The 23,800-nt window shown below is 46.8% G+C and overlaps 2 protein-coding genes across 4 annotated transcripts in view; one reads left to right on the top strand and one right to left on the bottom strand.

The window, feature by feature from the left end:
* Positions 1 to 16,758, bottom strand: part of PPP2R3C (protein phosphatase 2 regulatory subunit B''gamma) — a 28,078-nt gene extending 11,320 nt beyond the window's left edge. For both annotated transcript variants that reach the window (XM_090033613.1, XM_090033612.1), the window contains exons 1-7: positions 16,626 to 16,758; positions 11,360 to 11,487; positions 7,478 to 7,582; positions 6,144 to 6,256; positions 5,013 to 5,110; positions 1,273 to 1,343; positions 584 to 716 (exon numbers count right to left, since the gene is read on the bottom strand). In XM_090033613.1, the coding sequence (XP_089889739.1) occupies positions 584 to 716; positions 1,273 to 1,343; positions 5,013 to 5,110; positions 6,144 to 6,256; positions 7,478 to 7,582; positions 11,360 to 11,487; positions 16,626 to 16,710 (733 nt within the window). In that variant the 5' untranslated portion in view covers positions 16,711 to 16,758. The remainder of the gene's footprint in view (positions 1 to 583; positions 717 to 1,272; positions 1,344 to 5,012; positions 5,111 to 6,143; positions 6,257 to 7,477; positions 7,583 to 11,359; positions 11,488 to 16,625) is intronic.
* Positions 16,759 to 16,850: 92 nt separating this feature from the next.
* Positions 16,851 to 23,800, top strand: part of PRORP (protein only RNase P catalytic subunit) — a 94,669-nt gene continuing 87,719 nt past the window's right edge. Inside the window, exons 1-3 of one of the 2 annotated variants that reach the window (XM_090033611.1) lie at positions 16,851 to 16,989; positions 18,086 to 19,472; positions 23,334 to 23,381. In XM_090033611.1, the coding sequence (XP_089889737.1) occupies positions 18,451 to 19,472; positions 23,334 to 23,381 (1,070 nt within the window). In that variant the 5' untranslated portion in view covers positions 16,851 to 16,989; positions 18,086 to 18,450. Of the gene's footprint in view, positions 16,990 to 17,021; positions 17,375 to 18,085; positions 19,473 to 23,333; positions 23,382 to 23,800 lie in introns of those variants that run through there. The other variant, XM_090033610.1, reaches the window with a different exon arrangement.

The following is a 23,800-nucleotide window of genomic DNA, read 5'->3' on the forward strand; positions in this document are numbered from 1 at the left end:
CTGAATTATACCATATACCAGCAGAAGCACCTCTTTACTACCACATGCTGCATCTACATGCATAACAACTATGCAAATGTGTGTATAATTATACCAGCAAACCTCTTCCAGTGTATCCTACATCAGAGACATTCAAATGCCAAGTTAAAGAGAAAGGCATTTTCAGAATGTGAGAAAGAGCTCTTGCTTGCATTCCATAAGAACTACTTGGTAGAAAACCAGCAGAACTGAGTTTGTGCTCATCTTGTACTTAACTGCTTGTAATAACAAACATAAAATCCATTCCAATTCCTTTGCTTCCATAGCCATGGGGCTTAACTTTTTGTTTTTTACTTTCTAAGTAAATACTCTTGAGTACTGCAGTGCTTATTATCACTTTGATCTCATCTGTACAAACATGTCATTACAATCACGCAGCGCTTCATGTTTCTCAATAGAGCTTGAACCATATTAAGATCAGACCACAAGACTGGAGCCTATAAAAATATTTGTGCAGCATTATGAAGATACAAACACCCATAAAATTTATCATATTTTAAAAACACTGTCATATATATTTAAGATTCTGAAAATACAAAGCTACCTGTTCTGAGAGGATCCAAAAAGAAGAAGAACTTTCTAACTGCAGTGCAGACATAGAATGAGTAAAAGGATTTTTCTAAACCGTCCAGCTGTGGCAAAGTAGGGATAAGTTCCAAAATATAATTTTCTAAATCCTGAAAAATTAAAAAAGGAAAGAACATATGAGCTGAAATTGTAAATACTGCCTCTGTTTATTCTCAAGTTTTACAAATTCCAATTATTAAAACTTAAACAGCTATAAATGTGTAATGCTTATTTAATTACTGTAAGCCTCTCTTTTCTTTAAGTAAGCCTGAGTTTCACTGACAATGGTCTTCCGCTACTCCCAACATGTTCCGATACATTTAAATAACCGGAGAAAACTTTAAAAAAAAATTAACATCAGACTTAGGCTATTTCTAGTAAGATGACTGGCAGAAGAGCATGAGGGAGTAACTGCTTTTAAAAATCAAAATAACAACACACCAAGGGCATCATTCTCAGCTTCTCTCACTTCCCAGTCCAACTATTTCCTTACCCTTGAATCTCCTAATTAGTCAAACAAATTTGCCATCATTGGAAAGGCCATGATTATTTTGATTTTTCTTTAATGAAGTAAAACCAAAGAAATAAATCATTTGCACTCTCCTAATATTTTAAAACCCCCCAGATAAAGCTCACATTTAAATATACTGACTGTGCAATACTTACTGATTCTCTGAGGTAACCCTGTCCTGCCACATCATATAAGCTGAGTCCTATTCTGGTCTGGTGAAGCCACACTGTAAAAAAGGATTAGAATGATGATACATGATCTTTTGCCTCTTCTTTTCCTTAAAATGTAGTTAACACAGAATTGAGGTTTACTGGCAGTGCCTTCTACCCTTGCAGAACATTAAATGCACCTATACTTTATTGTTTGAGTACCAGGCAATATACAGTCAAGATACGTTAGCCCTGCTCAGCAACTTCAGCTGTGTCCCCTAGCATTGGGAAAAACTGCTGGGAATAAACTGTAAATATGCTTTAGCCAATGTTGTTCTATAATAAACAGATAGGAATCTGCTCTAAAGACTACAACTTTTACCTCTAATAGTTCCGCCAACTGGACCCATGTACTGCGTTTCCCCAGCACTCCATTGCATCTGGAAAGACCAAATGCTGCAGTGTCTCTTGGTGCTGGTTGGATGGCACTCAAAAAGGACACAGTAAAGGTTTTGGGGTGGGCCTGCTGTATGCATTTACTCTCTATTTTCCAATTTTCAGTTTTAAGTATAGGTGCACATTTGATGTTCTGAAAGACACTCTGATGTTCTGATGTGTATTTTGTAGCCGTGTTGGTCTAAGGACATAGGCAGACAAAGTTCTTCGGGTTATTTAAGTTGGTCTAATAAAAGATATCAGATGCACCCAAAGAACCTTGTCTGATGTTCTGAGGCACTGCTGGTCAACAACTTGGTGTAGCAGAGCTTGGATAATACATTGCCCTTGCATTTGAAGAGGCAGTGTTACTGAAGGGGAACACCACTGTGGGGCACAAGGCAGCTTCTGGGAACAACTCATTACCATTCATATCAAGCTTCTCCCTTCTCCTGGCTCCTCAATGCTCCCAGTACACTGGTGAGATCATGAAGAGGGAGGAAGAAAACAAGGAAGATAAGCTGTAAGTGATGAACTGCGATGAGCAAATTCTACCATCAGGATGCAACAAGGAGGAGCCAAAGAGTCTGAGCTCCATTCAAGAGCCAGTGTATAGAAAAGAGGCTCTGCACAAGCTTCTGTAGCAGGAGAGACCAAAAACAATACATTGTTCTTCAATCAGAACAGCAGCTTGCAACCTGGTAAGAGCACTGACAGGTATGAACAGATCCATTTCCCTTAAGGGGTGTTCCCTTGCCTTCTCTCCCAAAATCTGCCTTAGTCGTGACATGAAATACAATTTCTAAGACAGTCTACCAGAAAATCCCTTTTTAAAGTAAATCTGAATATCAAACCCATCTCCTTGTCCAAAGGTGACTACATCCAAGCAATGCAAGGACCAAACGTGGACAAAAAACTCTGCCTTGGCCCTGTTATGATATAGTAATTTTCAAAACACTGAGCCTGCATGTGAGTTTTGGTGGTGTTTGGACTCAATGGCCAGAGCACATCATCCGGAGCCATCCAGTTATCTGAGATAACATCCAGCACAGTGTAGTGTTTATTGGCATGTGCCATGGCACTGCACTAACTAACATGGATACATCACTTCCTGTTCAGAAGATGCAAGGTGCAGAACTAGATCAACAGTATTGCGTTATACATTTTGGACATACCCTTTGATGCCAGGCTGTCTGCAAACTCTGACATGCACAAATGACTTTTTCAGTTTGTCCATTTGGCTGCTTTCACATTTAGATCCATTTTTTTACTCCAAAATAATGAAATACTGCTTCCCCAACAGGGCAGTTGGTTCTGGACATTAATTGAGATCAATAATAAATTGGGTTATACTTTTTTTGGGAAGATTGGAAACATAATCGGTGCACAAAAAGTAATACTGGTAAATTTCAATGTCCTGTGATTTTTTGAGGGAGCAGTATTTATAAAAAAATCTTTGCTCAAATAACCTCATTTAGATTCACAGCCCTTCACAAGACACACAAGGCACAGCAATTTAAGATAATTAAAATAAGCATGAATTTTAATGACTATAAATAAGCCAACGTCCGACCCTAGCATCTATGAACACGGCAGCGGCTGGGCGGAGGCACACAGGAGCTGGGTGTTCACTAGCTCTTGTGGAGTGGGGACATGACATTTCTACTGTAGGCACATATCATGGCACCTCCTGCCAGCAGCCAGCCAGGGAGAGCCAGCTGTGCATCTGCTCCTTAGAGCCAGATCTAGGGTAAGCTACTCCATGGCCATCAGGCCACATCCACACCAGCCAGCTCCTCGCGGCAGGGACTGCATCTTGCCCAGCACATGCGTTGCCCCTAGTGTTCTGCAAATGCTAAGCTGTCATTCCCAACAGCTATAGCATAAATGCACCCACCCTAGGCTACACACTCCTTGCTGCTAAACTCAGAGTCACCTAGTTACATCTAGTTAGTTAGTTAGTCATCCTTACCTACTGGTTCTACCATTCCACTATCACATACTGTTAAATCTCTAGATTAAGCATAAAATGTGAGAACACATCCAAAAACAAAAAAACCCCAAAACAAAACAAAAGCCCACAGCTCCCCAAAACAAAATCACAAGTAATAAACTGCACAATTACTTCTGGTTTCAATTGACAGTCATTTGCAATGTCCTTTTTTTTAGGGATTTCAACATTTCATCAGTGAATAGCAAGGGTTTTCATCCAAAATTCCAGACCAGCCAAGCCCTGACTGTAGCATTACACAGATAAATATGTAGACACTTTTATCAAGTGAAGAGATCTGTCTCATAGACACTTTTCCTTCCCATTTACAATTGTATGGACAAATTCTGTTACCATTCAAAAACATAAGCAACATCTTTGCAATAAATTTTACTAATATTCAATACATGTTCCTTCTATTAAATGCAATTTAGATAAAAAGCACCCAACCTGGTACCATGTGACTACTAGCGAGGAATATACTGCAGGATTGAAATCTTGCTGTTAAGGCTTAGGAGTGGTCTATATACCTGGAATGTTACTTTCTATTGAAGATTTAAGGTTTGGTCTAATGCCCACAGAAGTCCATAATAACCACTGGATCACTGTTGTAGGACTTTCCTATAGTTTTCAGATATTACAATCATCTATTTTTATACAAGTGGAACCCATACTGTAAATGCTTTGCAGTAAAGCAATAAAAGAAACGAGTAGCTACACTCCTTGTTCTTGGTTAAATGCTTTACCTTCTGAAAAGTTTGTTTTTAAAATTGGTGGAAAATAGGTGTCCTTTAGGCTTATCTTTAGAATGGATGGGAAGAAAATAAGAGTTGTTAAGTAACCAAGAAAAAACAAACTGTTACAAAACAACTGTGACTACATATTCTTGCCAAGCCTATGAGCTCTTGCAGTTCTCTACACAACTTAAACATAGAAAGGAGGGAAACTAAAACCCAAATTTGTTTAGAGAACAGCATAGGGCACTTGAGTCACCTGTTCACTTCTTTTCTCTACATGTGATGTCAATTTGAAGAGCATTTAGCAGGAATTCAAGGTAAGAATGAGCTAGAAAGGTGCATTTCAAACCCATATGGAACCTGCCAATTGTATTACATGAATTTAAATCTTTTTTCTCCTATAATACAACAGTCAGGAAAAAAGGATGCAGTGGAAGCATGGGATCTCAAGAGACAGATCATGCTGCTCAGTAGAGGACAGCAGTCGCCCTACTGGACTTCAAAGGATGCATGCTGGTACAATAAAATTTAAATGGCCCTGAAAAGGAAAACAAATATCACCAAAGAAAGAAACTTCTACTGACCTTTTCTCATTACATAATTGAAGAACTGCATGATAGATATCCTTCCATAAGGATCATTGTGGAGTAACTTAGCAAAGACTTTGGCTGTGAAGAACTGCCTATGAAATGCAAACAAAACAGCACTAAAACTCTCCAAGCCTAATTATGCTGCACCGAATGATGTATGCAACCATGGTGGCCCCAACTGACTAAAATTCTTTTGAATATTTTAATAGGATAACGTGTGCTCATTTTCTTGCAGTAACAAGGTTTGAAAATGGTGGGACAAATTTGAAATCTCAGTCATAGTATGACTTTTGTAAATGTTATAATATGAATGCACAAGTACAACATGACTACACAACAAAATAAGAGACTATGAAATCAGACAGAATTTCAGACAGAATTGTCTGATACTCTACAGCAAAAGAAACAGAACACTGAAGGGTATGACACTAGGCATACCATGTCCAGCCTTCTCATTAGGCCCAGATATTTCCCCATAATATCAAACTCTATGTATTTTTACAGGAAGTAAAGTGCATACCATGAGATCTCTAAGGCACCAGAGCTAAGTTCAGTATAATGACCAGTGCGCTACCTGCTATGACTGCTGCTTCCAACAGATGCTTTCTGTTGACTGAATGGTGCTCAGGTCCTTAGAACATCTTAATTCCATTCAGTTTCAAATCTGTTTTAGCAGTCTCCAGTTCCCCATATTTACAATGATAGATGCAAACTGAACTGCCCAACTACTACCTGTTCCTGGGTGCTAGCTTGCTCCTTGCCCAGCCAGACTAGCTGGGCTGCTATACTAGATGTTCCTTGCCTTCAATGGTGCGGAAAAAGCAGGATTATTTATCTTGATACTGCAGATGGAGTTTCCTTCCTAACCCCATGAGCACTGCAATTTTCTGGACATCATATTTACTATTAGAAACATACTTCTGTTATATATATATCCCCTCTTAATGAAAATGCAACAGCATCAAAAATATTCTACCACTTGATCAGATATTGTGCATTTCAGACACCAGCGGTAACATTCTTATCTGAATTATCACCATTTCTCACTACTGAGTAAAGTGTCTCTTAAAACTTAAAAAAAATAACGTAATCCTAGTAAAAATGTACTAAATGAAAGAGCCTTACTTGCACTTGGGTCCAGCTTTCTCACCAACTTTCAAGAAGTTTTCATAATTGATCATCGCTTCCTCCCCAATCATAGGCAGTGTCTGATGTTTGTCCAGAAGAAACCACAAATTCTTTAAAAGGTTTTGAGAAATGTCACTTAACAGATATTGAACACATTCAAACAGATTGTCTAAGAGAATATCTTCACTTAAGTTAACTTTAGAAAATGAAGCACAAATCTGAGCACACTGGTTGACTTAGCTTGGGTGAGAGCTGCCCAGAGCAAAAACATACTGGACTGTGTCTAGTAATACATACCACTGTGTATTACTAGATGCAGGGGTGAGCAAAATGGCAGATTCAGCTGGCAACTGGAGTCCATTTCCCAACAGTCCCTACGGCCAGTGTCCATGACAACTCCAGCAGTGGTGGCACTGTGATAACATGGGGCCAGCGTTTCCAAGGAGACTGGCCCTAGCGTTGGCAGGGCACGTGGCTGGGTAGAGAGCTGCTCCAGGACCAGGATCTTGCAGTGATTAACAGCTTGGTCCACAGCCAGGGCACAGCCACAATCCACTGCCTGCATGCCCATGCCCAAGGCGTGCAGGCAGTGAATCGCAGCTCTGCCCCAGCTCTGGACCACACTGTCACCACTGCAATATCCGAGACCCGATCCCAGAGCAGCTCCCCACCCTACCAGTGCTGCTGGGGCTAATCTCTGTGGAAATCCTGGCCCTGCACTGTCAAGGGTGGCACCACTGCTGGGGGCTCCATGGAAACCAGTCACAGCAACATGCGAAGGGCCTGCTGGGAAATGGAGTCTGCTGTGGGCCAGACTTTGCCACCCCTCTGCTAAGGCCTCTGAAGTCGTATTCCATCGTTTATAATAAGTGAACCATTCTAAGATTTGACACAGTGAATTTGTGGGAAGAGCTGTTTGTCTTTTGGTCACAAAGGGGAACTGACAGAAGGCACTGGACAAGTATCAGAATTAGAGTGGCTTAGTAACCTACATACTTTGTTGTCTGAGTGAAAACTGTCTCACTCATATAAACAGCACTTGGGCTTTAGGCTTGGTTTGGATAGGGATGATTCTGCCTTGAGCAGGATATTGGACTAAATGACCTTCCAGCCCTACTTCCCTATGATTCCACAACTGGCCAACTAGCTCATGTATTTACTCCCCCCCCGAATACACACCACCATAACTAGAAATGAAAAATGTTGTTCGACAGGAGCCAGATTAGTAATGTTAGTTGCACAGAAGTCCAAGTTAACTCTGCGGTGAAGATGGGCATTAAAAGCACATTAAAAATAACACACACACACACACACACACGCAGCCTTCTTACTTGCAGCTCTTCATTATCCAACAGCTCTCTACTTTTTCTCTGCAAGAAAACTGCTCTAGATTCTTCTCGTAATTTCTGCAGCAAGATTTCATCCTCAGCTGGCAGCTAAAAATAATTAGAGTGCTGTCATTATATATACTGCAGTAGTACTCAAAGAATCCTAAGCTCTAGTCAGAATTGGGGCCATGTTTTTTGCTAAGAATGGCATCACCATACCAGCACAGAGAACACTGACATGCAAAGAGTTTACAATACAATATGTAATGTATGATGAATGTGTCAAAAAAAGGAGAAAGAAGTAGGATCTTACTATCTCTTTATTATACATGGCCAACACATTTCCATAGGGAGAATATACTTTTTGCAATACAAGCTGGAATTACATTAAGTACAGAGCCAACGTCTTCTCAGGAACTTGATTCCTGTTCTCATGAAAGATTAATGAATAAAAAACGCCTCAAGTCATTGTCTCTTACTGCTTTTTGGTTTATATTCTAACTTGGCTGCTGCTGTTCTATACATGCACCATTTCATGTTCTGAACTGCGGTGCCATGGGCAACTGGTGCCTCCTGAGTCTAGGGCAGCACCAGCGGTTGACAGCCAACCATGGGGAGGAGCCCCCCAGCAGCTGATCTCCAGCCCTGGAAGCACTGGCAGAAAAACCAGAAGTGTTTCTCTTGGCACCCCCACTCTCCGGCCGGAGCCAATCTCAGGGGGGGCACCAGCCAGTGCTTCTCTTGGTATCCCACTCCCCTGCCAGGAAGGGCCAATCTCAGAGGGGACACGTGCCCCCCACCATGGGCTCCCTACGCATTGCCCATGTGTGGTGCTACTACATGTTAAACAATAACCAACAGCAAAATGAAGATAACCTGAAAGCCTTAAAAATATATAGCCTTTTCAAAGGTGCAAATGTAATATTATTGCTTCATTGTCTCATACTTCAGTGTGCCATACTTCTGTTACTAGAACCTGACCATGCACAAGAGCTGAGAATTCTTGTACAGAAAAATCTGACTCCAATGTCTACCTTTAGTAAAAAACAGTATTAATTATTAGTAGGAATCTGGGTTTTCCATTTCCCGCAGAAAAATGTGGATTTTCTCCTTTAAAAAAAGAGTAAAACCTAGGAAACTGCAGGTTTCCCTTAGCAGGCTGGCAGAGTTCCAGCCTGCAAGGGGCTGCAGCCTGGCCAGACTGGAACTGGGCAGAAGCTGCCTCTGCAGCCCAGTGGCTGGGACCCAGAACAGGAGGGTGGAGCAGAGCTGAGAGGCTCGGTGCTGCTGCTGCTGGGAATGCCATACCACCATGGCTGCCCAGGTGAGGTGCTGTAGTGGCGGTGTGGAATTGTGACCCCTCCACTAAGGCAGCAGACAGGGGGTGCCTCACCTTGATGGCCATGGCAGCACAGTGCTCCTGGAGCAGTGGGCAGCAGTAGCACCAAGCCTCCCCACCCTGCTCCAAATCAGAGAATTTTGCATTTTTAACAGAAAGAAACAGGATCCCTGATTATTACTTTGCACTGAAGTATATTTTAACTTGATTGATGAAGAACTCCAAGAAGACTAACACAAATGAGAGGCAGATACAGGCATTCTCTGCTACACTATGAATGACTGTTATTATTAGAGACCAAGGCTCCTGATTGGTCAGTGAGAGTTAGAGCCACAATATCTCAGGTGTTGTAACATTTAACTTTAAGGCACCCTGAGTTAGGCGACTAGGCTCCCCTGTACAATGTATGAGAACACTTAGACACTGAAAAAGGGACACACACATTAATAAAAAAGAATGAACATATCTAAGCTAGCCAGTAGGGAATGCTGAGTCTTCTTGTAGGTAACTACCTAAATTAGTTCAATCTTTGCATGTAAAACCTACATTACTGCTACAAGCAGATGCATAACTGCCCATTTCCTGACATCACTGAGCACTTTCATCCTTAACACTTGACAGGATTCTCAAACTAAGCATTCTCCTGCCTATTCTACTTGCTAGATCCACACTATTAGGCATTCCCAAAGCATGCCTACCGGGTAAGACCTCTGTCCAACAGCACAGTACTTAGAATATTCACACGGGATGTGGGAAATAGAGATTACAAGATGATGTTTTCCAACTAATTTCCATTAGGGATTTAAACTCCACTGTTCTGTTATTTCATGGATTTCATAGACATTAAGGCTGGAAGGAACCTCAGAAGATCATCGAGTTCAGCCCTGCACCCGAAGGGCAGGAAGTCAGCTGGGGTCATAGAATCCCAGCAAGATAAGCATCCAATTTGCTCTTGAAGGTGTTCAGTGTAGGTGCTTGAACCACCTCCAATGGCAGGCTGCCCCAGACCATGGGGGCTTGGACAGTGAAGAAATTCTTCCTTATGTCCAGCCTGAAACGGTCTTGCTGGAGTTTATGACAGTTCAACTTCATCGTCCCTTGGGGCGCGCTGGTGAACAAACGATCCCCCAGATCCTGGTGGTCACCCCTGATAAACTTATAGGTAGCCATCAGATCACCCCTGAGCCTGCGCTTTTCCAGGCTAAAGAGCCCCATGGCTCTCAGCCTGTTGTTGTAAGGTCTGCTTTCCTGACCTCTGATCATGTGCATGGCTCTCCTCTAGACTCTCTCAAGCTTCTCCACATCCTTTTTGAATTGTGGAGCCCAAAACTGGATGCAGTACTCCAGCTGCAGCCTCACCAAGGCCAAGTACAAGGGGAGAACGACATCCCGGGATTTGCTTGAGAAGCATCTATGGATGCAAGCCAGCATTTTGGTTGCTTTACTAGCTGCAGCATTGCACTGCAGGCTCATGTTCATCTTGTGGTCAATGATGACCCCCAAGTCTAGGTCAGGGGTGTCAAACTCACCTTATACCCCACACTGGATCCAGACCGCAGGGCTCTTTGTGGGCCAGATCTAAACTGGGGCACAGGGCAGTGGCAGTGCCAGACACTGTGATAGCAGTAGGGCAAGTGGGGAACAGCTGTAAGCAAATAGCTGTGGTAGCAGCAGGACAGGCAACTATGGTCCAGGAGGCTGTTCTCTCTGGTGGAGGCAGCACAAACGGTGGTGGGCCAATCACCTGCAGGGTGAGCAATGGCTGTGTCATGCTGCCCTCACTTGCCCCCTCTGTTGCCCATGGCCTTGTCCACTGGGTCCCCAGAGCCCTGGATTCTGCAGCAGGCCACGCCCACCCCGACTAGCCATGCTCCCAAATTCCCTAATCAATCACATGACATGCTAGCTGGAGCAGCTCTACATCCACATCTGAACTGCAGGCTGGATATTTGACATCCCCATCATAGCTGAATGCCTTAACCACTGGCCAATCAGGTATTTGGAAACAGGCTTCTCTCCCTCTTCTGCTGAAGCTTGTTTTATTTCTTGAATATAAAATCCTTGAATAGTCACTGGAACAGGGACTGAAGCCAGGTGTCCTATATGAGTGCCTTATCTATCCAGCCTGGAGCCATAAAAATCACTGTGATAAGCCTGTAACTATACTCAAACCAAATGATTGACAGCTTCTGCAGATTCTCAGAAAAGCTGGCTCATACCTTCACAATAAATGGTATTCATGACACCAGGAATACCAATTCAAGACCAACAAAGATGGGAAAGGAAGGAAAAGAAAAAATGAATTATTTTAGTAGGCTTGGCTACTGAGGAATATAACCAATCAAGTGTGGTGCTAGGAAACTAGTTCATGCCATAATCAGCATATGAGTCTGATTAAATCTATATCTGAGGACACAGAAACACACTGCAAAATAAAGCTGTCATATTTTGATCTAATTAAGCTCTTGGGATTAAAATGGCAGTATTAAAAAGTAACGTTTTCTATTCTTGAAAGGAATATCCTTAGGTTTGGATACACCACTTACCCTGTAATAAAATCGTGGTATGTTCAGATACGATATATTAAAACTTTTTCTTCCTCCTTTCCATTCCATGTAGTATTTGGTAAACAACTCCATTTCTTCATCTTTCAATTCTTGTTCACTTTTTTTTGCTGGTCAATACAGAACAAAATGTCTTACGTGCCTGGGATACAGTGTATTTCAGTTACTTATTTATGTATTAATAATGTATACTGACCACACGGACCTTTTGTAAGAAAATCCACATGGATTTTTATATAATTGCATTATTCTAATATAACAAAGCCTTATCGCTTCCGTCTGTATGTCCGTATCGCTACGGGCCAACTGCGCTTGCATGGCCCAGAGCCTCACAGACAAAGAGACAGACAGGCAGAGGTGAAGACAAGAATGGAGGTGGTCAGAGCCAAGGTGTGCTCCCCTCTGTGGGGAGTGGCCCTGGCATGCAACCCTACATGGGAGAGAAGGGGCATCGTACATGGCTGCAGGGTGCCAAGAGGGGAGTGGGCAGGGGGGCATGGGTAGCATCTGCCAGCTGCAGCACACCCCCTGTGCCCAAAGCCCTCACAGCACCCTGTAACCATGTGCCATGCCCCACCCCCCATATGGGGAGCGCCCACCAGCTGTAGGCCATGGAGAGGGCATGGTGCCAGCTGCAGGACATGGAGGCAGGGTGTGTACCTGATGCCTGGGCCCTGCGTGGCACTCTGCAGCTGCATACCATGCCCCCCCATACCTCACCCCAGGGCCGCTCCCTGTACCACTGCACCCCGCACAGCCACTTGCCATGCTCCCACACATGCCCTGCACCACACCACAAGGCTAAGCCCCATGCTGTGCGGCCGCAGCTGAGGGGTGCTCCTGCCACCGTGGTCACTCCCCATGCCATGCACCCCCCCCAGTGCTGTGCCACAACCAGCAGACACTCCCCATGCCATGGCCACTCCCCATGCCATGTCCCACAGGCACGCAGCACTGCCCCCTGTACCACACCCTGGGTTCACTCCCCATACCACAGTTGCAGCTGGCAGGTGCTCCTCCCTCGTGCGGAACCACGCACCATGCCCCGCCATGCACCCTGCGTCACATCCTGGAGCTGCTCCCCATGTCATGTGGCCACAGCCTGCAGGCATTCCCCATGTCATGTGGCCACTCCCCATGCCACACAGCCATCATGCACTCCCCACACCACGGGTGCTCCCTACGCCATGTACTACCCTGCCCCATGCAGCTGTGCACAGAGCAGCCGGGGGGCGGGGGAGCACAGCTGGAGCGGGGCTGAACAGAGAGCGGCAGGGGGAGCTAGGCATGACTCAGAGCAGCAGCAAACAAGGTGGTGGGTGCAGGGCAAGACCCAGAGTGGCAACTGGTGGTGGGGAGCACGTAGGGCCAGATGCTGGTCTCTATCCCTGGCCCTCCCCCAACCGTCATTCATGACAGACATTTTGCTGGTTTTTAATAACCAAGGTCACTGAGCTACATCACGCACAAGGGCTAAACAACTTAAACTGGGGCATAAATATCCAGCACTTAATATATTATATCCAGGGGCCTGCAGAAAGAGGAGTTGAAGGGGGCATGGTTATGACCATGGATCTGCATTTTACATTTGCAATGGAAAAACATGGTTTTTTTCCTTTAAAGGAGAAAAATGTAGGTTTTCTTCTTTAAAGGAAACCCCGCCCTGAAAACTATGGGTTTCCCTTTGCAGGCTGGCAGTTTCAGCCTGTAAGGGGCTGCTTGGGGCTGGGGGAGCAGGACACAAAGGGTGCCACATGCACATTTGTGTGCACACATGCACAGAGAGGCTAAGCTAGGCAGTGTGGCAGACAGCAGCCCCCTAAAGGTTACTGTCTATGGGGGCAGGGAGGGGATAAGCGATGTGTCGTGGGCAGAGGAATACAGGCAACATGGAGTGGGGGTGCACATGCACCCCCAGATTTCTGTGCCCACAGCAGTGTAGGGCTGCAGCCTGGGCAGACCAGCTCTAGGCAGGAGCCCCTCTGTGGCCCAAGAGATAGGACCTGGCATGAGAGGGAGCACTGTGCTGCCATAGCTGCCAAAGTAAGGTACCCCCTGCCCACCCAGCAGTAGCAGGGGGCACAACTCTGCGCCGCCACCACCACACCTCACCTTGGTGACCATGGCAATATGGCCTTCCCTCCCACACTGGGTCCTGGCCATTGAGCCACAGAAGTGGCTCCTGGCCACAGCTGGTCCAGCCCAGCTACAGCACAGCTACTGTGGGTGGAGAAATCTGGAGTGGGGGGAGGGAACATGCACACCTCCCCCCCCACGTTGCCCATGCCCCACCGTGGATCACCTGTGCCTCCCCCTTCACCCCCGTGCATCACCTGTGCCCATATCTCCCTTCCCCTGACAACCACCCTGTTCTCCACCTACCCACTCCCTTCCTTGCACACTGGGGTCTGGGGGTAGAGGGTAGCAGGTTGATAGTGAGGGGCACTAAGAGCTAGGAGACTGTAGGATGGGAGGAAGGGGCAGTGGCATGGGCAGGGCATCAGCATATCAGGGCTGCTCAGCACAACAAAGCATCAGGGGGACAGCCCCAGCTACAGCTGTGTTGTGGTGTGCAAAGGGGCTGGAGGGGGAGCTCTGATTTTCTATGATAAAAAATGTAAAATCAAATGCTAAGTTATATAGGCATTTTGAATTTTTTTTATTCTAATGATTGAGGCACTGGTAGGCTTCCAAATTCACTTAAAAATTGTAAATATATCACTAAAAATTGTGTTTATAGATTTCACAGATTTCATAGACATTAAGGCTGGAAGGGACCTCGGGAGATCATCGAGTCCAGCCCCCTGCCCAAAGGGCAGGAAGTCAGCTGGGGTCATAGGATCCCAACAAGATAAGCATCCAATTTACTCTTGAAGGTGTTCAATGCAGGTGCTTGAACTACCTCCAATGGCAGACTGTTCCAGACCTTGGGGGCTCGGACAGTAAAGAAATTCTTCCTTATGTCCAGCCTGAAGCGGTCTTGCAGGAGTTTGTGACTGTTCAACCTAGTCATCCCTTGGGGCGCTCTGGTGAACAAACGTTCCCCCAGATCCTGGTGAACACCCCGATAAACTTATAGGTGGCCATCAGATCACCCCTGAGCCTACGCTTTTCCAGGCTAAAGAGTCCCATGTCTCTCAGGCTATCGTCGTAAGATCTGTTTTCCTGACCTCTGATCATGTGCATGGCTCTCCTCTGGACTCTCTCAAGCTTCTCCACATCCTTTTTGAATTGTGGAGCCCAAAACTGGATGCAGTACTCCAGCTGCAGCCTCACCAAGGCCGAGTACAAGCAGAGAATGACGTCCCAGGATTTGCTCGAGAAGCATCTATGGATGCAAGCCAGCGTTTTGGTCGCTTTATTAGCCGCAGCATCGCATTGCAGGCTCATGTTCATCTTGTGGTCAATGATGACCCCCAAGTCTCTTTCTTCTGTAGTGCTATCCAACGTAGCATGCCGAGCCTATAAGGATGCTGCAGGTTTTTCCTCCCAAGGTGGAGAACCATGCATTTTTCGGTGTTAAACACCATCAGGTTCTCATCTGCCCATTTGCTGAGCTTGTCCAGGTCAGCCTGGATCACCCGCCTTTCTTCTGGCGTGGATGCTTTGCCCCAAAGTTTGGTGTCATTGGCAAACTTGGCCAGTCCACTCCTGACTCCAATGTCCACATCATTAATGAAGATGTTGAACAGGATGGGTCCCAGGACAGAGCCTTGAGGGACCCCACTGGTCACAGGGCACCACGATGAGTGACTGCCATCAATTACAACCCTCGGGGTCCGACCACGGAGACAATTTCCCAGCCAGCAGATCGTGGTGGAGCCAAGGCCACAACTGGCCAGTTTGGCCAAGAGGCGATCATGGGATACCAGATCAGAAGCTTTTCTGAAGTCAAGATATATGACATCAATCTCTTCTCCCTTGTCCAGGTGATAGGTCACCTGGTCATAGAAGGAAATGAGATTGGTCAAACAAGACCTACCCGCAACAAACCCGTGCTGGCTATCCCTTAGGATGTTAGCCTGGGCCAGTCCATCAAGGATGGCCTCCTTAATAAACTTTTCTAAGATCTTCCCCAAGACAGAAGTCAGGCTAATGGGCCTGCAGTTAGCCAGATCCACTCTCCACCCTTTCTTGAAGATCGGCACCACATTGGCCTGATACCTATCTATATAGGGGGATTTCATTTCAATTACAGAAAAATATGAATTTTGGAAGGGGTTTAATCAGAGATTTGGGGGTTTTAAAATAGAGAAAACCAGGATCCCTAGTTATGACTGGCATAGCTAGGGAGCAGTAAGATCTCCCACTGAACTTTCAAGTTAGGCTCCTTAAAGAATTGCATTGCTCCTGGCTGTGGCAAAACAGGTGGCTAGTTTCCACTGTAGGTGACCCAGAGTCTGAGACTGAGCATCCACAGGGAAACTGGACTACATTTTTGAAGGTTTCCAAAACCCCGGAAGAAAGATCATGGTAGTTTTTCCAGTATGAAAGTCACGGGTTTTTTGCTCTTTGTGGCAAAAGATACCGAAGGAGACAAGGGCAGATACCACATTTGCATTTAGCACAACTCTTTGCACATAATTTAAGTGAGGAGTCTAACTAAACTTGCTATAAACATATACAGAATATTAACTAGTTTACAAGAGTGTAGGTTGTAGCCATGTTGATCTAAGGACTTAGACAAGGTTATTTGGGTAAATCCAGTATCTTTTATTAGACCAATTAAATAGTTGGAAAAGTTTTTCTTAACAAACTTTTGGGTTTAAAAACCCTTTGTCAGGCTGAGGAAGCATCTACAGATAGTGCGTGCTCTTCCTGGATAGAAGTCTTGTATAACGTGGTCTTTATTTTACTATTCTGGATACAGATTATCATCTGGAAAAAAAAGCATAGGGCTGCCCCAAGATCCTTAGTCATGTAGAAGGATAGATTTAAAAAACTACAATAACAACTACCACCACCACGCAGTATTTTTTATCCCGTTACAACTTCACGAGTTCTTTGCCATGCGCACAAGAGCTCAGGGGGCGCTGGGACCCGGTTGCCAGCGACCCCCAGCCAGACTCCGCCTATGCGGTAGCCGCACGCGCGTCCGCTCAGCAGCTACTTTTCTCCTCCAAGCCCTCAGCAAGGGGGAAGGGGGGGCGCATTGCGCATGCGCGCACGGCTGGGAGGCTCCAAGGCCTCCGGCGGGACCTATTATCCTCCCGCCACCCCGTGCAGACCTCCTCACGCCTCCACTCACTGCCGGGACGGGCCGCGAGCCGGCCCTTCAGCGCCTGTCTCCACTCCATGCCACGAATCCACCTCCCGCTCCAGCCGCCGCGCATCCGGACTACTCCGCCTGCATCATGTGGCCTTCTACCACAGCCATCTTGGGAGCTGCCTCTCTGCGTCACGTGCCCGGCACGGCCCTAACTCTTGCCCACAGCCAAGATGGAGCCTAAGGCACCCTCCTTTCATAGGATCACGGCGGTTACGTGCACAATATCCTCTTCCGCGAAGGAGTTCGGCGGGAGCGTTGATTGGCTGAGACGCCCTAGCTTGAGAAGCCTGCTGGGTATAGACTGCTCGGCCGCTTCGCAGCTCTTGTGGACTCTAGCACTTTGGTAGGAGTTTAGCAGTGGTGAGAGGTTGGCACTTGCCACGCGTGGGCTCGGGTCGGTCGGCGGTCAGAGGGCAGTTTTCAGAGAGCGCGCAATCGGCGCAAACTACAACTCCCAGCTCGCTTTGCGCCACAATAGGGCGCACATGTGCCGCCGCCGCCGCCTCACGGTGCATGCCGGGAACTAGTTTTTCCAGAAGAGGAGTGAGGCTGCAAGGACCTGGGTTGGCTGCGGCTCCACGTGGGTGGTAGGGGGGCCAGGTGTCGGCTCCCAACCTCTGCTCTGCACCGAGCAGGCGGCGTTGACACGTGAAGCTTGGATGACAGTTACCTCGAGTTAGCGCCTCCGTTCCCGCGGTGGTCTCGGGGTTCATTCGGGCTCTTCACAGGTATTGAGCGCGGGCCCAGGGGCTTGTCGGGCTCAGGATCCAACACAGCAGGCTTGTCTTAGGGCAGGATCCGGCCTGTTTTTAGCCGAAGCAGGTGCTGGCGAGTGTGAACGACCCCGGGCAGTCTGAGTTGTTTGGTGCAATGATGACCCCATGTCCCTCAACCAGTTGAGCGCCTTTTTTGTCCCCCTTGGCATACTGAGCTGCAGGTGCTGCCTTTCTCAGCACTGGCCCCCCACTACCAGTGTTTGTGTTTAAATTCCCTTCTATCTAGAACTGCTGGTTTCTGGAAGTTGCTTCATAGCATCTGAGGAAGCAGGATGTGCCTAAGAAAGCTTATGCTTCTCTGAAGCATTTAGTCTTTAAGGTGCCCCCCTGCCCTGCCTTCTGCAGGAAATTATGCTTTCCTGGCCGGCCAAGCAGGTGATGGCTGCTACCGGAAAGCATCCCCTGCTTACTGAGGAGCCCAGGCATTAGTTTTTCCTTGTTCTTGTTGAGAGTAGACAGCTCCCACTTACTCAAAGTTTATGGACTTGGGGTAGAAACTATGTTATTGGCAGCATCTCAGCAGTCTCTAGGCACAAAAAGTTGGGATCTTGACCTGAAGTGGTTCGGTTTTTGTTGTTAAAATGTAAACTGAATTGAATTGCTGGATGTTACCTTTGACAGTGGTGCTAATGTTGTCCTTTGTGGTCTGCTTTCCCCCCCCAGGGACTCATCTCCTTATTTGGAGGGAAGCAGCAGAAGAGCTCTGTTTTTGGAAGCTATATCATATTCCCCAGTTCCACATGCATGTATGACAAGCCTTGAAGCGCATTAGTGGTAGGACAGCCACAATAAACAGCGATTTGCAGGCCTTTTTCTCTGGAAGAAAGACATACTATTTTTTTATTAATATTTTGCTCATTTTAAATGTTTCTCCATCTTGGCATCTTTTGTTTTCAGGAAACTTATGATTATGTGCCCTTTTTTTTTAGATAGCCCTTAGATTTGAATTATACATTTATTTGTGCAAACTGCACTTACTGTTAGAGCTTTCCTGGAAATCTTCCCCAGCATATTGATTTCTTCTTATTATGGCTTTCTTCCTTCAAGCAAGTTACTGGGGTTTGCAGACTTTCCTGGGTAGATGTTTCCTGTTTCAGCCTGCTTCCACTTGTCAGAAATCACTGGTTCTCATGGTTGACCTCCTCAGCAGGGATCGAGTTAAAGGTTTGCCTTTTACTACATCTTTCCAATCTGCACTACCTCAGAATCTCAAAGGAGTTCATATGCTGCACAAGTCCAGATCTGGAAGCAGAGATAGAAGAAAAGTAAAAATGCAGGATAGCTGCTGGGAAGAGAACGAGGAGAAAAGTCTTATACCCCCGTTCTCTGCTGGAGCTGCCAAACAGCGATCAGAGATCCAAAGGACACCTACAGATATGGGACTGCTCAGGCGGTCTAGAAGACATGATATCCAGCCTCCAGAAAAACCTTTGAATGCTAAGGAGTGGCAGGAATTGAGAACACAGTTAAAACTTGATACAGATTTTGAGGTTGTAATGTTACGACAAATGGTCAAGCACAAGAGCTCTATAGATGTGGCCAAGTCCTTGATGGCTGATGTGGTATTGAGAAATGGGGATGTCAGGTATAATTCATTGATTGTGTACCTGACTCTGTGTATCCAGCAGGGGCAGACAGCAGAGTTTTTTGATATCTATGATATAATAAAACTCAAATTTAAGACTTTAGAAACTGCGGCTTACAGTGTTCTGATCAGGGGTCTGAGTGGTACAGACCGCTGGAGAGAGGCCATTTTGCTCCTGAAGGAAATGAAAAAGTTTACAGTCCCCTCAAAAGGGTGCTATGGACATTGTATCAAAGCGGCTCTCAGTAATCAAGAGATACAACTGGCATTAGAACTGTATCATGAAATGGTGGCCGAGAATATAATGCCAAACTTGGATGTGCCGCAGACCTTTTTTGACACCAGCAAAGGTACACAAGATGATAAATTAAAAAAAGAACTCTTAGGCATGCTCCTATCTTTTAGAGAGAACCAAGTCTATCCTAATGAAGCTCTTATGCAGAGTATAAAGCGGTGGTTTGAAAGGTAAGTAATGTCATTTCAGAAGTAATTGACTAGAGTTGGTGAAGGAACGGGTGACACGATTTCCTGTTATCCTTTTCTTGCAGAAACTCTAAAGAACCCTGCTAGCCTCAGGATGAAAGCAACTGTGTAGGTGGGGTGGTGCTGGATCAACATTGTGATGGTGCAGTATTTAAGGATCCCAGTCCTAGCAGTTCACTGTCTTTCATGAAGAAAGACATCCTCACTTCGGAGAAGGTCTTAAAGGGTTGTGTGCTAATGGGAATCTTGTTCCCATCTGTTAGGCTCCGAAGTGGCGAGAGACGCGTGGGTGAAAGCCCGCTACACCCCCACTCCCCCAAGGCCCCCCAGAGACCCGCTGGAGGCAAGCAGGGCCTGTGGTGGGAGGGGGCTAACCCCTCACTGAGTGAAAGGAGGCGGCTGAGTGGAGCCGGGCCAGGTCAAGCTCCACCCAGGCCCCTACTTCACCCAACCCCCCTAGGGAGCCACGCGAACAGGCTGCACAAACAGGCGCGCTTGCCTGCTGGCGCATAAGTTAGTGCGGAGTTTGTGCAGGAGGGTTCACGTGAGGGCCCAAGACCCTGCCTGCAAACCCCCAGGGTAGACAGTCCCAGCTGTAGCCAGCTTACCAGAGGCATGACATAGATGGGCACGTGCCACACCCCGAGGGTCCCCTCGGGCTCTGTGGCCTGCCCCCCGGCACCTCAGAGACCGTTACCCAGATGGAGCCCATGGTTCCAGGCTCCACATGGACGGAGCTCCTGGCTCTCTGTTGCGTGGGCTGCCTGTCCCTTTTTCAGGCTCTGGTGGCTGGGAGCATAGCCACCTCCCCATGTAGGGTCTGCTACCTTTTGGGGTCTCTGGCGCGCCAGGTGGAGGAGCTCCAGGCCACAGTCCAGAGACTGCATGCCATCAGGGACTGTGAGCAGGAGATTGACTCCTACTACCAGGCCCTTCTTCCCCGGGAGCTGGAGGGTAGACCACCGTCTCCCTCCAGGACAAAGGAGGACCTCCCACTCTGTCCAGTCAGGGGTATGGATCAAGGTGGTCAAGGGCCCGAAGGCCCATCGCACCAAGGCTCCTGCCCCGCCGGAGCTTAGCAACAGGTACATACCTCTTGCTGCTCCAGCAGAGCCTGCTGGGTTGCCAGCTCCCACAGGCAACACAGGCTCAACTGCAGCTACCACTCCCACTCTCCCCAAGACAAAACGTAAGGTGTTTGTTGTGGGAGACTCCATACTGAGGGGGCAATCTGCCGCTCTGACCCCTTAGCCCAGGAAGTCTGCTGCTTCTCGGGGGCCCGCATCCAGGACATTGCAGAGAAGATCCCTAAGCTCCTCCAGTCCACAGACCACTATGCTATGCTCCTTATTCATGTGGGCACCAATGACATGGCTCGGAGTGCTCCCAGTAAAGTCATGAGGCGCTACAGGGATTTGGGAGCGGGGGCTAAAAGGTCTTGGGGGCACAGGTGGTTTTCTCATTGATCCTCCCAGTCTTGGGTTACTGGCTGAGGAGGGACAGGAGGATCCACGTAGTCAACCAAAGACTGTGGCGCTGGTGTCATCAGGAAGGCTTTGGCTTCCATGACCACAGCGCGCTCTTTGGCAAAAGAGGCAGTGAGCTGCTGGGAAGAGATGGCCTCCATCTCTCCCCCCTGGGGAGGAGGCACTTCTCAGCCAGACTGGCTGACCTGTTCCACTGGGCTTTAAACTAAGCCCATTGGAGGATGAGGGGACTACCGCCACTGCTGGCTTGCTGAGCAGCCCTTGCAAAGCCAGCGGGCCAAGGCACTTAAGGGAGCCCACCCCTGCCCCAGCCCTGGCACAATCTGGGCAAGGCAAGAGCCCCCAAGGGGACACTTGCCTGCCTGTACACAGATGCCAGGAGCTTGGGGAGCTTGTCCTCCTGCTCAGTGCAAATAATTATGACATCATAGGGATAACAGATACCTGGTGGGACTTCACTCATGACTGGACCTCGGGTATAGATGGCTATACCCTGTACAGGAGGGATCGTGTAGATAAAAGGGACGGGGGTGTAGCTCTCTATGTTAACCTGATATTGGTGATCAGGGTGGATGATTGGAGACCCTCTGGGTTAAAATCTGTGGGAAACACAGCACAGGGGACACAATGGTGGGAGTCTACTACAGACCTCCCACTCAAAGTCCTGAGTTTGACCAGGAGTTCACCCGGCAACTGGCTGAGGCCACATGCTCCAGGACCATGGTCGTCATAGGTGACTTCAATTATCCGGACATCTCGTGAGAGGATCACTCAGCAAAATTGGAGTGGTCGCAAAGCTTCCTGTCATGCGTGGATGACCTCTACCTGACTCAAGAAGTCTATGGGCCAGCGAGAGGCAAAGTGCTGCTCAACCTGGTACTGGCTACTGGGGATGACGAGTGGATCCCGCTAACTATAGGCCCATCAGCCTGACTTCTATCCCAGGGAAGATCTTAGAAAAGTTTATTAAAGAGGCCATCCTTAATGGACTGGCCAACGCGAACATCCTAAGGGATAGCCAGCATGGGTTTGTTGCGGGTACGTCTTTCTTGACCAATCTCATTTCCTTCTACGACCAGGTGACCTATCACCTGGACAAAGGAGAAGAGATTGATGTCATATATCTTGACTTCAAAAAAGCCTTCGATCTGGTATCCCATGTTCACCTCTTGGCAGAACTGGCCAGTTGTGACCTTGGGTTCCCCATGGTCCGCTGGCTGGGAAATTGGCTCCGTGGTGGGACCCAGAGGGTAGTAATTGATGGGTGCCTTGTGACCAGTGGGGTCCCCCCAGGGCTCTGTCCTTGGACCTATATTGTTCAACATCTTTATTAATGATGTGGACATTGGAGTCAGGAGCAGACTGGCCAAGTTCACCGATGACACCAAACTTTGGGGCAAAGCATCCACGCCAGAAGAAAGGCGGGTGATCCAGGCTGACCTTGACAGGCTCAGCAAATGGGTGGATGAGAACCTGATGGTGTTCAACACCAAAAAATGCAACTTTCTCCACCTTGGGAGGGAAGAAAACCCTGCAGCATCCTTATATGCTGGCTAGCACTGTGGAAGAAAGAGACTTAGGGGTCATCATTGACCACAAGTTGAACATAAGCCTGCAATGTGATGCTGCAGCTAGTAAAGTGACCAAAACGCTGGCTTGCATCCACAGATGCTTCTCAAGCAAATATCAGGATGTCCTTCTCGCCCTGTACTTGGCCTTGGTGAGGCCGCAGCTGGAGTACTGCATCCAGTTTTGGGCTCCGCAATTCAAAAAGGATGTGGAGAAGTTTGAGAGAGTCCAGAGGAGAGCCACACGTATGATCAGAGATCAGGAAAACAGACCTTACGACGACAGGCTGAGAGCCATGGGGCTCTTTAGGCTGGAAATGCGCAGGCTCAGGGGTGATCTGATGGCCACCTATAAGTTTATCAGGGGTGATCACCAGGATCTGGGTGAACGTCTGTTCACCAGAGCACCCCAAGGGATGATGAGTTTGAACAGTCATAAACTACTACAAGACCATTTCAGGCTGGACATAAGGAAGAATTTTTTTATTGTCTGAGCCCCTGAGGTCTGGAATACTCTGCCATTGGAGGTGGTTCAGGCACCTACAGTGAACACCTTCAAGAGCAAATTGGATGCTTACCTTGCTGGGGTCCTAAGTCTGTAGGATTTCAGCCTACAGACTTTCCCCACCCCACTTATCTGGCCTGTGGGGTCAAAAGGTTGAGCACCACTCTTCTATAGTATGAATGGTTAAATATTTTATTTCTATACACAAGTCATTGGTTGTAATTCAAATATAATGAAATAAAAAGCTAATATTTTCTAAGTTCTTTTCTTTTATTTGTTTTAGTATTCCAGGAGAGAAATGGACAGGACACTTGACCAGCATTGAAAATGGGTAAATGTATCATTTTGTTTAAAAACATATTACATTTGATTTTGTGTGGTTGTATGTTTGGGTTTTTTGCCTGGAGGTTTTCTGTCCTAAAACAAGAAAAAATGCATTTTTTTCTTGCTTTTTTTTTTAATTTATTTATTTTATTTCTAATTTCCTACTTAAGTGAAGTTTTGACCATTAAGAATTTCTAATACACTCAAGCCTTCATGGCAATACAACCTCCAAAACTCCTGGGAAAGAAGACATGGGGGCAGTGAGGATAAGGATGATCTTGTGGGATCTCATCGTAGTATTGTTGTTAAGAAGACATGCTGCTGAGCTAGACTGTAATTTATATTGTGTTGAGAAGGGTTCATTATTTATTTTATTTTGGTACAGTCAGCTGATGGTTGGGCCTAGCTGTGGACATGTGGGCACCA

This window comes from Crocodylus siamensis, chromosome 2 (assembly GCF_052110815.1).
Source record: "Crocodylus siamensis isolate JL-2025a chromosome 2, ASM5211081v1, whole genome shotgun sequence".
Lineage (NCBI taxonomy): Eukaryota > Metazoa > Chordata > Crocodylia > Crocodylidae > Crocodylus > Crocodylus siamensis.